The 15258-nt window shown below is 33.8% G+C and overlaps 1 protein-coding gene across 2 annotated transcripts in view; it reads left to right on the top strand.

The window, feature by feature from the left end:
* The window catches only part of LOC119600870 (dynein regulatory complex protein 11), a 117566-nt gene that overhangs the window by 53555 nt on the left and 48753 nt on the right, over positions 1 to 15258 (top strand). The window contains exon 4 of one of the 2 annotated variants that reach the window (XM_037951441.1): positions 5962 to 6118. The exons of the other annotated variant lie outside the window; for it this stretch is intronic. Within the exon in view, the coding sequence (XP_037807369.1) occupies positions 5962 to 6118 (157 nt within the window). The remainder of the gene's footprint in view (positions 1 to 5961; positions 6119 to 15258) is intronic. 2 annotated transcript variants of the gene reach the window in all.

The following is a 15258-nucleotide window of genomic DNA, read 5'->3' as shown; positions in this document are numbered from 1 at the left end:
CTTACACACAGAAAAAAATCATTGTAAAAACGGCGAAAACAAGGTTGAAGCAACGTTTTTCAACTATGATTTTGCTTCATAATATTTTTCACTTTAAAACAATTAGAAATCATGTTGAATTAATATTGCTACCCATGTTGAAATAACTGTAAGATTCCAACTAATTCAACATTGTTCAATGTTAAAAAAACATGAATTTCACGTTAAATCAACATGATTTCACGTAGAATCAACTTGATTTTCATTAACTATAAAAACCCTTTTAATCAAAATGATACTCATGTTAAATTGAAATGTTTTCATGTTATTTTAACATGAAATCAATGTTATTCTAACATAACATGAAAACAATGTTAATTTAACAGACCTATATGTTAGGCATTTCATAACAAAAAGCTAATACAAATTATTAACATTTTTCAAAAACATAAAAAATTTCAATTTATATTAGTTTTTTGCTGAAAATAAAAACCAAATGTATTAATATTTATTTAAAATAATTGTTTATTTATATAAAATAAAAATTCAGAAATTTATACATATAATTAGTAAAGTTAATTAATGTTGAATTAAGTTACTTAAGAGAAATATTTCTTTATCACAAACAAACAAATTAACATATTGAAATTAATAATTATGTTTTTAAAAAGTTTAACAAGAAGTAAATGGTTGATAATTTGTTATCATTAATAGGTTTAATTTCGTAAAAGTATTCTTGAATAAATAGCCACGGACCTTGGCAACCTTTTGGATATGCTAAGGACAATGTATAAATTATTTTAAAGCAAATATTTAAACTTTTCAAAAACGTGTCACATTTTAAGAGTGTTTTATCAAAATATACGTAAAATTTTTCAATACTATGACCTACAAATATTATAAAAGGTTGAATAGTTAAACTTCTGTTATAATATTTCTCTTTAAGTTCTGATATTACCTTTTCATAATCATTTATAGTGGTAAGGTGAACAATAAAACTCTCGTTAGCATCTGGTATAGAAACCTTTTTTGAAAATGTTCGTTGCCATTTATCTTTAACTTCATCCCGATTAGAAAAATCTCTAGAAAGGTTAGCTTTTAAAGCTAGTAAAATTGATTCATCGAGTTCAGAATTACCAGTCAGCGAGTTAGAATTCGAAGCATCTAAATTGTCTTTAATTAACATATTTATCCTAAAGCTTCCCTCCTGGATTCGCCTTTCTACCCCGTGGAGTAAAATATTATTCCTAATAGTTAACGAAACAAAGTTATTTCTGTATTAAATTTTTAATTAAAAGCACTTATCTTACTGGGGAAGTTGCTGACAATTTCGTCCACTATAATTGGCAAATCTTATGGTGATAATTTAGCTTCATGATAAAATATATCTTCCAAAATTATGTTAATCAATTCTGCACGAAGTGAATCTGTCAAGTTATCATTTTGTTCATAAAAACTTGTTAAAGATTTCCCCTTAAGACTGTCTTCTAATCTGCTTTAATCTTTCATCTTTGATAACTTAGAATTTCCAACCGATAGAGAAAAAGATGATGTTGGTGTTGATGATGTGCCAATATTAGATTGGTTTTGTAGCCATGAAACTACTTTCTCTTCAGACAATGTTTCGCCATCAATTCCATACTGATACATTAATAACAGTATTCATTAATTCTCAACTACATAGTTGTAATAATGTTTAATACCTCAATTTTTCTCCAACTAAAAAGTTTTTCTCGGAAACAAGCACGAATACCAATAGGGGGTATGGCTTCTTTAATATCTTCCTTTGATAAATACTTTAAACTATAAAATGTAATTTGAGCATCTAAATAAATAAATGACATTTGTAAAATTATCTTAAAAAATCCATTAAATGCCCTTACTTACTTGTTAAATAAGGTTTTACTTCAATTAAGTTAAAAGTTTGCAGCAGCTCATCTAATTGTGAGTTTTCGATAGTATTCTGAACAACTGGAATATTTAATCTAATATTACCATCTTCGTCACTTAAGAAATTCATGGTTTCTTCAATTGGTACAATTTCTTCCACAACACTTGACATATGAATATTATTATTCTTTGGCAAAGACATATATATTTTTATGTTTAGAAATAATTAATTTAATTTACTTTTAAACCACGCTTTTATAATAAAACACGCACGATATTTATTCAAGCTGTACTAAAAGATGAATGATGCAGTTTTTATATTCCAAAATAGCGGCACTTTTTGCAGAATTCAACATGATTTCATTTCAACTCTTTTTCATGTTAATTCAAAATTCAACAACTTCATTTCAATCTAATTCCAATTATTTTTATCTTGGTATAATGTTGATTTAACATGATGCAATGTTGATTTAACATGAATCAATGTCAATTTAAAATTATCTGATATCGATTCAACATGATTCAATGTTAATTTAACTTGAATCGATGTTATTTATAATTTATATAAAAACTGTAATTTTTAAATGATTTTTAAACATGAACCAATATTGATTTAACATGAAAACAATGTTGTTTTAACATGGATTAATGTTGATTTAACTTGAAACCATTTTAATTGCAATTCGTTAATCATTTTAAATTTTCACATGTTGTTTCAACATGTTTCGATGTTGATTTTATTGTAAATAAAATGTTGAATTAACATTGGCCCATGTTATTTTAACTAAACGCAATGTTGATTTTACGTTAAAAAAATTTTGTTTTTACTATAAAAATGCATTTTATAAAATCAACATTGAAAACTGCTATTTTAACATTATAAGATGTTGAATCAAATGTGCACAATTTTATTTCAAAACGAATTATGTTGAAACAACTATTTTTAAGCTTAAATTAACATCTTTTAATGTTGATTCAAATAGAAACAATGTTGAATATACATTTTTTAAAAATTTTGTCAAAAATTTACAATGACTCGAAATCAACATTTTTCCATGTTGATTTTACATTACAATATGCAATTAAAAACAAAACTACCACTTAACGTAATGTTACATAGAATACAAAATTTAACAGATGTTAACCTATATAGATCATATGTTCTGTATTTAAAATAATTTCTATGTGCGAGAAAAATGTGTGGCAATATAACTGATCATCAGTTATAAAACTTATATAATTTTGTACAGGAGGTACAATAGATTTTCAACGTTGTTGATACTATGAAAAAATAATTGGTTTTATAAAATTTTACAATATCATTTCTGTATATAAAAGCAATGTTTATGCTAAATTTTGTATGGATATCTTTTCGAGGTTGTCTCAAATTTTTACTCATAACTCTGAACCTATTTTACCGATCCTGCTGATTTTCAATACCAAACTGCTTAGGATAACAACAGATAATCGTTTTAACGTGAGCGTGTTTTATATAGACATACGGACATATCTAAATCGACTCAGAATTTCATAAGGACCAATAATATATATACCTTGTTGGGTCTCAGATGAATATTTCACGGTGTAGTGGAGGGTATACAAATTTGGTTTTAAATTTTTATTGTTGAATAACTCTTAAACAGTTACACTTTCTCAATGTGCACATTTTATTTGATCTGGGGTTAGCAACAATTTTTTACACAAACAGGAAACAAAATTTCTATATGAACATCATTAGTTGTAAATCCTGTTCGTTTTGGACAGTGTTTATTTAATTTTGGCGAAAAATAATCAATTTTTTAATCCCTATGAATGGTACAAGAAATTGTGGACTGATTTCCATTTTCAACACAGTGGATCTCCAAACTATATGTCTGACAAAATTCAACAATAAATATTTGTGCAAAATTTTTTATGGATATCATTTTTTGGTAATTAGTAATATGTGTTTGATTCTCGAAAGGGGACCTTGTATGGGAGCTACGACCAATTACGGACCGATCGCGAACAAATTTTACAGTATCATTTTTGTATATAAAAGCAATGTTTGTGCTAAATTTTACATGGATATCTTTATTTGGTAATGAGAAATATGCGTTTAAGTGTTTTTGAGAAGGAGACCTTGTATGGAGCTATGAACAATTGTGGACCGATTCAGAACATTGTTTCTTTATATGAATTCTATTGGCATAAAACTTAAATTTGTAAAATTTTGTAAAGATATCGGCATTATTACGGAAGTTATTAACAATAATTTCACTTCCGGGAATATGTACATTTGTATGGGAGATTTATGAAATTGTAAACCGATTTTCCCGATTTTTAACAACGTTGATCCTGGCAGCAAGAGTTATATCTCTCAAATAAATATGTGTCTAAAATTTTTACTAATAACTCTGAACCTATTTTAACGATCTTACTGATTTTCAATACCAAATTGCTTAGGAAAACAGTGAATATTTTGGGTGAATTGCTTCGTTTTAACGTGAGCGTGTTTTATACAGACAGACGGACATATCTAAATCGACTCAGAATTTCATAAGGACCAAGAATATATATTCTTTGTTCTCTTTTATTTCTCGGTGTTACAAACGGAATGACAAACTTATATATACCCTCTATCACCACTGATTACAATTTCCTGAAATAAGCTTATTCTTGATTAATTTTAACCTATTCCAATAGGTTATTTCAAAAATAGCAGAGGTCGACGATATTATTGAACAAAGTATTTTAAAGCTTTCAAGAAACTTCTCAATATAAATTTTAAAATTTTGATCCCTTTACGAAAATATATCGAAATTTTATTTTTTAGTTTAAACATACATATTTGTTAGTTTTTTATGGCTGACACTTTTTTTCCCGAACCTAGTATATTCGAGCAGTTAATTTTCCTTTGAACTACCATCTTTAGCGTCTTACTACTTTTTCCGAAATAAATCAACTGTATTTAGAAATAAAAATTTAATTTTCTATAGTACATATATACAAAATTTTATCTTTGAAAGTTGGAAAATATTTTTTTAGTGATTTTTTACGAGAAATACACGTTTTTTTATTCAATTTTGTATAAAAGCCAATATAAAATCGTTGAACATCTTCTACTTGTAAAAACATATTTTTCTATAAAAATTATGGGCTTAACCGCAAATTACAATATAATTTTTAATTTTTTTTTAAATAAATAAATTTTAAGCGAGTTTCGGAATATAATCCTATATTTCACCGCATATAGTTATACTATATCAATAGTTACATGAACAATACTATTTTCTGAATAGTGCATTCAATGGGGGTAAGAACATTAGACCGATCCACATAAACATTGGTAGGAATATTTTGGTTTCTTTAAAATTTATTTATGCCAAATTTCATAGGTATAACATTTTTAAATCTGTAATGAGTGTTAAAGTTATTTTGTGTAGGAGATAAAGGTCCTATGGGTGTAGTGTCAACTATAAACAGATCCTCATAAAATTTGGTAAAAAGATTTTGGTTTCTACATAATTAGTTTATGTTTTATGGGTTAAATATATCTCGATCCTAATAAAGTCTATTCGGATTCTATAGAAGTTAAATACTATTATGAGCGTTAAACTTGCATTTTCTGGGGGATATACCTTTTTAAAGAAAGATAATGTCTGTTCATTAACAAAAAGTAATTTTCTAAAGCGGACCTTAAATATACATTTTTGAACAAAGATTTCGGGTATTATCAAACTAGTTTGTGGTCCGTTATCTTAATCTCCGGTTATCGTTTAACCTCTAGATATTCTGACAATCGATCGTTCCGATAAAATATAACCACACATTGAGAAAATGGGGAATGTCTGTTAAAGTTGTCTGTTAAAGAGTCTCAAGAAATTAAAAAAATCGCAAATTTAGTTTATTTTGACAAGGGGTCACAAAAAGTGGCAAAGCACTTGAAAAGGGTCAAATTGCGACTTAAGTCTCACAACGGTAACGCTGAATTTATGACATGATATATAAGATTCGGAATAGCCGAAATTAACACTCCACCTTGTTTTAACTAAGCTGTAAATCTACACAAAAATTAATAAATTTTTCATTGTCCTCTCTCTCTCTCTTTAGAAAAAATCGAAAGCACCTTATCACAATTTTCAATTGATTGGAAAAATGTTGACGAATATTTAAATAAAAAACATGATGTTATCAAAGAATGGATCACTGAGAATGAACTTGCTATTATTCATAAAGAGTTGCGAGGTCTCGTTGATGAATATATGAGGTAATTGAGATAACGTTTCTAAGTTTATTGACCTTTAATGTGGAAGTACACAACACGCGTTGTACGCGGCAACGCATATATTCTTTCGAGCGAGTGCCGTTAAAAAGGTTCTAACAGATCTGAACATTAACAAGTCTCCTGGACCAGATGGCATACCGGCGCTGGTCTTGAAACAGTGCTCTTCGACGCTAGCTCGTCCATTAGCTAATCTTTTTAGCATTCTATACCATGCCGTCAAATTTCCTGCATGGTGGAAGATTGCTAATGTAACGCCAATTCCTAAAAAGGGAGAGGCTAATAATCCTGAAAATTACCGTCCAATAACAATCTGTTCAGCACTTTCTAAAGTTATGGAAAGTATGGTCAATATCCATCTTGTCAAGTATTTAGAGACCAACAATTTACTTAACGACCGCCAGTATGGCTTTCGTAGAGGTCGCTCTACGTGTGACTTACTAGCCTTCCTTTCGGAGAAATGGTGTCATTCCATTCACCATTTTGGCGAAAGTAAAGTGGTGGCTGTAGATATTTCAAAGGGGTTTGATAGAGTGTGGCATGGTGCACTTGTATCAAAACTAATTGCATTTGGTGTCGGTAATAACTTCTCTCGATTTATTTCGAGCTTTCTCAGAGATCGCACTATACGAGTTGTTATAGATGGGATCTCATCAAACGAGTTCAAGATTAATTCAGGGGTACTGCAAGGCTCCGTTCTTTCCCCTACCCTATTTCTTATCTTTATAAATTATCTTCTCTGTCAAACTTCCAACTCTATCTACTCTTTTGCGGATGACAGCAGTATCTGCCATTCTTATTCATTCAATCCTAGGCCAAGCACTCTAGAAATTGAGGCAATGAGGCGCAATATGAATGAACCGCTTAATCATGACTTGATAAAAATATCTGAATGGGGTCGTGTTAACAGAGTCGATTTTAACGCCCGTAAGACTCAATGTTGTTTTTTAACACATAAACGCTTGGCAGATATTGTTGTTCCATCTATATATATGGGTGGTGTAAATATTAAGGAATCAGAAACTCTTGATGTTCTGGGCATGAAAATTCAGTGCGATGTCCGCTGGACTAAACACATTTTTCAAGTGTCGAAAGAAGCATTCAAGTGTCTCGGTTTTTTGAAACGGTGTAAGACAAACTTCACTCCATCTGATATTCTTACAATTTACACCACTTATATCCGACCGAAAATGGAATACAACTCTCATGTATGGGCCGGAGCTTGGAAGTCTATTTTAGAGCTACTCGACCGCGTACAGGAGAGGGCGAAGGTACTTATCAGTGACAGTAGGGTATCCAACTCTTGAGCACCGTCGCAACGTGGGGTGTATTTCACTGTTCTATCGATACTACAATGGAATGTGTTCCTTTGAAATTAGGGAACTTGTTCCCGATACCCGTAATCTTGCGTAACACACGTCTTTCTTCAAGAACACACCCATTTCTGGTAGATTGGCCAGTGGTCCGCACAACACATTACAGGGAAAATTCATTCTTCAGCCGCACTGTTCGTATGTGGAATAAACTTCCTGCAGAAGTATTCCCTGCCACTATCGATATAAGAAGATTTAAATCAAATGTCCACAAACACTACTCCCTCTATCCTCCTTCCCACAACCTATTTTCCTAGTTCCAACACATTGCTTCGCATACTTAGGGGTCATACCTAAAAAAATACACGCGTTGTACGCGGCAATGCATAATAAGCTTCTGTCAAAAAAAAAGTTGAAATAGTGTATCTTCATTTAACAAGTTTCACATTGTAGTTTGTAACGCGTCTGCCGCGAAAAGTTCAGCAACTTTCAACTTTTTGTTTTGTGTAGAAACTAAAATGAAATAAATTTCTCCAACAATGGAAGAAAAATATTAAAAAATATACAATAACTTAAAATTTTGATTTTTAAAACAGTAATGTGGGATGAGTTCATGCAACCAACCCGAAAAGAGCAATCAGTCAGTCTGTGTTCGATCGTTGCATAATGAAAACGTGTGTGACGCGTAACTTTTTATATTAAACGTTTTTTTTACTTATTTTTTTAAACTTTTATCTACTTTTTATATCATCAATAAATGTTCTTAATAAACTATGGATTATTTAATTGAAAACTAAAACGTAGACTCCACAATTTGGGGGCAATTGAAACATTTTGTGTATAAATTATGACGACGGAGATTTGACACAACATATTTTTCGGCAATTGAAAAAAGGTGCTCTGCTCAACGCAATCAACGACGAGGACGACGACGCAAGCTGCGATGAAGAAGAAGTTGCATGTTGTGGTGTTATGAAGTGTGTTGTAGAACATCATCAAGCAAAAACATCAATCAAAACGAGAATACAGAAGTAAACGACGTAGACGACAGTTTTTTGTCTGTTGAAGACAATAATTGTGTGAATAGAATGACAACGCGAGCGATACGACCACAAGTTTCAAGATTCGCAATGAGTTTTCGAGACATAGAGGACTCGATAAGGACGTGTGATGGCAAGGGAGACTTACCTATCGATGCCTGGGTGGAGGAATTCGAAGAGACAGCCGCTATAATAAATTAGGACGAATTACAAATGTATGTTTTTACCAAAAAGTCTATAAGTGGCTTGGCAAAACTGTTTATTCAAAGCGAGCGTGGCATAACGTCCTGGAGAAAACTTAAGGCAGCCTTGATCGGAGAGTTTCGTTCAACTATTAATAGTGCGCAGATCCATAAGCAGCTGTCCGAAAGGAAAATGAGAAAAAGCGAAACCGTTCAAGAATATTTTCTTCATATTAAGGAAAACGCGTCGCGGGGTAATATCGATGACGATTCGGTTATACAATACGTTATTGACGGTATAAATGACTTGAATGTGAATAAATCGATTTTATACGGTGCTTGTAATATGAAAGATTTTAAAAGAAAATTGGTATGCTATGAGAAATTTCGATCGAAAGTGGAACAGAAGCCAATTCGGGAAAGAACGGAAAATAAATTTAAGGACAAAAGTGATGTGAATCAAGATAAGCCGAAAAGTGATTTGATGTGTTTTAATTGCGGTTCGAAAGGACACAAGTCGAAAGAGTGTACGGATAAGAAGGGAACAAAATGTTTCCATTGCAATAAATTCGGTCATATTGCTAAAAACTGTCCTGACAGAACGGAGGACAATAAAACTAATACTCGTATCTTGAAATCGCAAAATTTGGTGATGACGAAAAGTGTAAATATCGGCGGTCGAGAATACACTGCTCCGTTCGATACCGGTAGCAAGTTTATCATAATGAGTGATATTGTGTTTGGACATTTGAACGGCGCGAAACTTGAAAAGGCTGATTTTCATCTCGTTGGATTCGGCCAAAATAGAACAAAACCTGATAATGAGACCTACAATGTGAACTTCGTGGTAGTCTCGTCTAAATTTATTGATACTGATGTGATTATCGGTGAGAAGTTTTGTTAATACGCGGAAATAGACATTCGTCGCGACGGTTTACATTTTAGAAAAATTATAGGTAATGACGAATTTCCCGTAATGAAAATAGACATTATGCCCGAGGAAATTGACATCAATGCTAGTGCTAGTCCAGTTGCTAAACGGAAAGACCACCAGTGTTGAGATGGCCATCGTTTTAAAGGATGAATCTCCAATATTTTCACGACCGAGACGATTACCCCTGGCAGAAAGGAAAGCAGTTGAGGACCAGGTCAACCAGTGGCTACGAGAAGGTGTAATAGAGACATCTGAATCAGATTTTAGCAGCCCTATCGTTATGGTGAAAAAACGTGACGGCTCTTTACGTTTATGCGTGGATTATAGAAGAGTGAACAAAGTTATTGTGAAAGATCGATATCCATTGTCACTGATAGAAGATCAACTTGATCGACTCCAGAATGCCAAGGTGTTTAGTTCCATTGACCTTAAAAATGGGTTCTTCCATGTTGATGTCGCAGAGGCAAGCCGTAAGTATACTTCTTTCGTTACCCACAACGGGCAGTACCAATTCACGAAGGTACCATTTGGTCTGTCAAATTCGCCAGCAGTATTTCAAAGATTCGTAAATACAATTTTTCGTGACTTGACTCGTATGGGCATTGCCTTGCCGTATGTGGATGATATTATTATTCCAGCCGCAAATGAGGACGAATCTGTTAAGAATTTAGAAGAGGTGATAAAGCTTTGCGTGGACTATGGCCTCGAATTGAATATAAAGAAATGTAAATTTTTGGAGACGAGAATTGAGTTTTTGGGCCGTCGCCTGGTAAAGTTGAAGCCGTTTTAAGGTTCCCGATTCCGAGGTATATGAAGCAACTACAAAGTTTTCTAGGGTTAGCTGGATATATTCGAAAATTTATACCCCAATTCTCCTTGATTGCAAAACCGTTAAGCGATCTGACGAAGTCTAATACAAAATTCGAAATGAAGGATCCACAAATGACAGCCTTTAATGAATTAAAGAATATGTTGGTGAATAAGCCCGTCCTTAGTATTTTTAATCAGGACAGTAAAACCGAAGTCCACACAGAGGCGTCAATTGAGGGTTATGGTGCAGTTTTAATGCAGGTAGCAGCGAATGATGGAAAACTACATCCTGTGTACTATATGAGCAGGAAAACTACGGATGCTGACCGAAAGTACTTGAGTTATGAGCTGGAGATATTAGCTGTCATCGAGACGTTGAAAAGGTTTAGGGTGTACCTCCTTGGTATACATTTTAAAATCGTAACCGATTGTAACGCCTTTACAAAGACGCTAAAGAAAAAAGATCTATGTACGAGGGTCGCAAGGTGGGTTCTACTCCTTCAAGAATATGATTACGAGGTTGAACATCGCGCTGGTGCTCGAATGAAACATGTCGACTCATTGAGCAGGTATCCCGTTATGATGATAGGTGAAGACTCCACACTGATGATGATTAAACAAGCCCAGCTGAAGGACGAAGAGCTATGGATAATCTTTTCCATCCTCAAAGATAGAGAACATTATGGCGACTATTTTACGAAGGGTGATGTTTTGTACAAGTTGGTCATCGTAGTTCCGAAGGTGAAAAAAGTGAAAGACCTTGTAAGGCGTTAGTATTATATTCCTAAACTGGAAGAGAAAATTGAATACCATATTTCGAACTGTATACCGTTGTAACGACGTGTTTTCCACCTTATGCTGGGGTAGAGCTCGCGGCTCCCAGGGTTCGTTACAAAAATTTATTTATTAAGCCAGAGGATTAAAAGTCACTTTTCCTCTTCGCCGGCAGCTGGCTGACTCACTCTTTTATTCACAACTGCCATCCTTTTATAGTGTCAATCAGCTACACATACATACACAATCACCAATATCACAGCTGTCCCATGGTTGCTTTGGGATATTTGTTTGTTTTGTTTTCCTACTTAGTACTAGGTGGCGTTACTTAGATTAAAATTATAATTAACGTTTATACAAATTTGAATAATAAAACAAAACAATTTAATTCATTTATTTTAAAAAAAAATTGTGAGACAAAAACAAGTCTAAGCGACTTTTGCTCGTCACATCGCCTCTCTTCCAAAAAAAATATAATTTACAGAATGTCGATATTGTAATTTCCACTCCTGGTTATTCTCACTCTATATTTAACGCCATTTTCTTCCTTCACGAACTTTAGCCTCTGGGTCGGTTTGCGTCTCCTAAGAGCCTCTTCGATAGCTTGTATCACCGTTGTTGGTATTTCATCACGATACTGGTCACTTTCTGTAATAGGCTCCACTGTACCTGGTTGAGCACAATGTACTCCTTCTGCCGCAATTGGAGGACTATTCCTAACCGGTGTTGATGGTAGATTAGTTAGTGAGGTAAATATGGGCACCTCAACTGATAAGGCCGGTGATGAGAGTGTTGGTGACTTTGTAATTGGTGACTTTGTAATTGGTGACATTGTAATTGGTCTAGAGGGAGTGACTGATTTTGCACTCGGTGTTGAGGAGCTCGATGATGACGAAGACGATGATGATGACGACTTTGATGAAGATGATGACGTCTTTGATAATGGTGATGACGTTTTTGATGATGGTGATGACGTTTTTGATGATGGTGATGACGTTTTTGATGATGATGATGACGACTTCGTCGATGATGAAGATAATGCGGATAAGGGAGTTGTCACTTTCCCCAATAGGCTTGCTCTTGGGGAAGTAATATCGATATTCTCCACTCCAAACTCATGTGGGGACTCCTCCCAGAAGTTCGCCCGCGGCGTTGAAGGTTTGGACCGACAAGAGGATGAGTTAGTCGACTGTGGCGACAATTGGCACTGTTTTAACGGTGAACGCTGTTCATATACGAGTGCTAGCTGCTGGACTTCAGAACACACTGGAGTTCCTTTAATTTGTGGTCTTATTTCAAAAGTTTTTGGCATGGGGACTAGAACTCTTACCCGCACTGTCTTTTCATGACACAGGAACCCTGCGTGTTGATACTTTTGTTCATTTTGCTGCACATAGCAAAAACCCTTCCTTTTTGGTGGACTGGGTGGATTATAACTTTCATCCTCTGAGTCTAATGACGGTGGCGACCTTGGTGGCAATGGTGATGGAGGTGTTGGAGGTCGCTCTTCGATTGTCTTATCGAATTGTCCAAAAAACGTGCGTCGCAATTCCTCTCCCATACCGCTTTCGAATCCCATGGATTGTAGGTATTCGTCGTACTCTGACAGGGTTGGACTAGCTGCTTTTTCCGGTTCACTGGGGCCAGGTGAGTACCTATCTTCATGTCCCCGGAGATCTGGGCTAAGAAAAGTTACATCCACGAATTCGACCTCGCTATCCGTGTCATCTTCAGATTGATTGTGAAGCACTGTTGGACTCGGAGCCTTCTCTTGTTGTTGTGGCCGGCAGCATGGCTGTGGAACATCCCTTTGGCTGAACGCACTCATTCTGTATATGGGTGTGGGTTTAGCTGTAGACTTCCTCCCGGTAGTTTGTGGATGGTATATCATCGTCATCTAAAAAAATGGTATGTCGTCTTTTCCCTTGTTCCCTTTCCCAGCTTTGGCGGAACTTCTTACGGGTTTCTTCGAACTTGTTTGTTGTTTATTTTTCTTTTTATTTCCAGTGGCGAACTATATTTTAATCAAAAAGACAAGAGATAAAAAAAATTATTAGTAAGTTTAACAACAGGTATTGAATTAAGGACATGTCATAGAAATTCAAATTGAATATTGTTTTAATTCGCTAATATGTGCTCTACGATGTTCTCTATCTTTGCAGTTTTCTAACTCTACTATTACGGGAGATACAAATTCTTTAATGAGATATGGGCCTCTAAACTTCGGAGCCAGCTTGGCTGCGAAATTTTCAAATGCTTTTGATAAAGGATGTTGTCGCACCAATAGCCCGTAGCCTCTGATGTGCTGGTGTTCATTGCCAACATTATTTCGGGTAGGAAATCATCCCATTTGTTGTGTTTGTTGTCAGTGAATTGAGCGAGCATTGTCTTGATGGTGCGATTTGCACGTTCCGAAGGGTTCTCCTGTGGTGTGTAGGGCGCTGTACATTGCTGTGTCACACCATATTCAGCTAAACATTTGCGAAAAATATGTGATGTGAACTGCGTACCGTTATCGGTAATAATGACCTTCGCACAGTGGGGCAGAATGGAAATTTTTTGGAAATAAATCTGGCATTTCTAAACGGCTGATCCGATCGGGATAAAATTTGGCGTGAGCGTAGCCAAGGAGTATTCGAGTTAAAGTTTTGAAGATGAACCCTGCAGATGCCCCAGGGACGGCGCTGTGGCGGCTCAAAGTAGGGTACCTACGACATGTAAAATTTTTAAACTCGTGCCATTTTTTCACCCAAATACAAAGATTTTTATATTTTGTGAAAGCGCTCGACGAGATCTTGAAAAAACATGCTCGGACATATTACTTATCTCTTATAATATCCGAGTTATAGGCATTTAAAAATTTAGTGATACAAAATTTACCATACCTTGGTCCGCCTTTTTTTGAATACCGGGCGTAATTTTGGACCAAATGGACTCAATTATTAGTTAGACAACAAAATTTCCAATAATATACAAAAAATTTCAGATCAATATCATTACAGATCCAAAAATATACGTTTTTTAATTTTAAAATTCAAAAAATTTTAGATTTTTGGCGTTTTTTTTTGCCAAAAATGTGTCTTAACTCTTTTATTAATAAAATAAAATTTTCTTTAAGAACATATAACAATTTTATAGTTTTCTAAAAGGTATCTTTACGCAGAACGCTTTGGCGTAAAAAACTTTTGAAAATGTTGCCACTGCGTCCTTCCGAATGTGACCTATTTTTTATCAAAACTTCAACTTTGGGCGACATGTTCTAAAATCCCAAAGCTGGGATCAGAAAACTGAAAGCAGTTTTGGAAACCTCAATATGTTTTCTATTTACTCCAAAAGTATTTTCCCAGCCCTGAAAGAAATGTGGACCCTATGGGCAAAAAAGTAAAAAATCCCATTTTTGGGATTTTCATTCCTATTTTTGGGAATTGCGGGATGCCCTTTGACCTTTTCAATTTTTTTTTTTCATTTTCTTATTTGAAATGACAAATTTAACAAGCGTTGAAAATTTCATTGAGTTTTGTTCATAAATAAAGATTTTGTCATATATTACATATTTGTTTAATTTCTAAAACTATGATTTATATCAAAATTTTAATAGGGTCGCAGATAGCTACAACAATTTAGTCCATATTTATCCCTTAATATAATTTTTTAGTTAGATATGGAAATTCTCGACCCATGACAAAAAATTTCAAGCCAATATCTCAATTACATTCAAAAATATGTTCATTTAAACCTGTGTCCTTTAATTTCATCTTTTTCATATTTTAGTGTTAAGTATGACAGAACATACATTTGGTGTTGAATAAAATATTTGGACAATTTTTAAAATTATTTAGTTAATTATTTCATTAAAGACTATAACATTGTATATACAATAAAAAGTTATAATTTTATTATGAGCCACGCACAACAACACCTAAATCACCCCACACAAACCACCTTTCCCGCCCACCGAAATATAAAACACAATTTAATACAATATCATCAGTTAGTATAATAGCTTTTTTATTTGAACTGTTTATCTTAAACATAATACAATTAATTCTTACAACCTACTTATATAGTTAAT

This window comes from Lucilia sericata, unplaced genomic scaffold, assembly GCF_015586225.1.
Source record: "Lucilia sericata isolate MDLA Ls3-8-SP2 unplaced genomic scaffold, ASM1558622v1 Contig000005F_arrow, whole genome shotgun sequence".
In the NCBI taxonomy this organism is placed as follows: Eukaryota; Metazoa; Arthropoda; class Insecta; order Diptera; family Calliphoridae; genus Lucilia; species Lucilia sericata.
The sequence above is the reverse complement of the archived record's forward strand: the minus strand, read 5'-3'. Positions and strand labels throughout refer to the sequence as shown.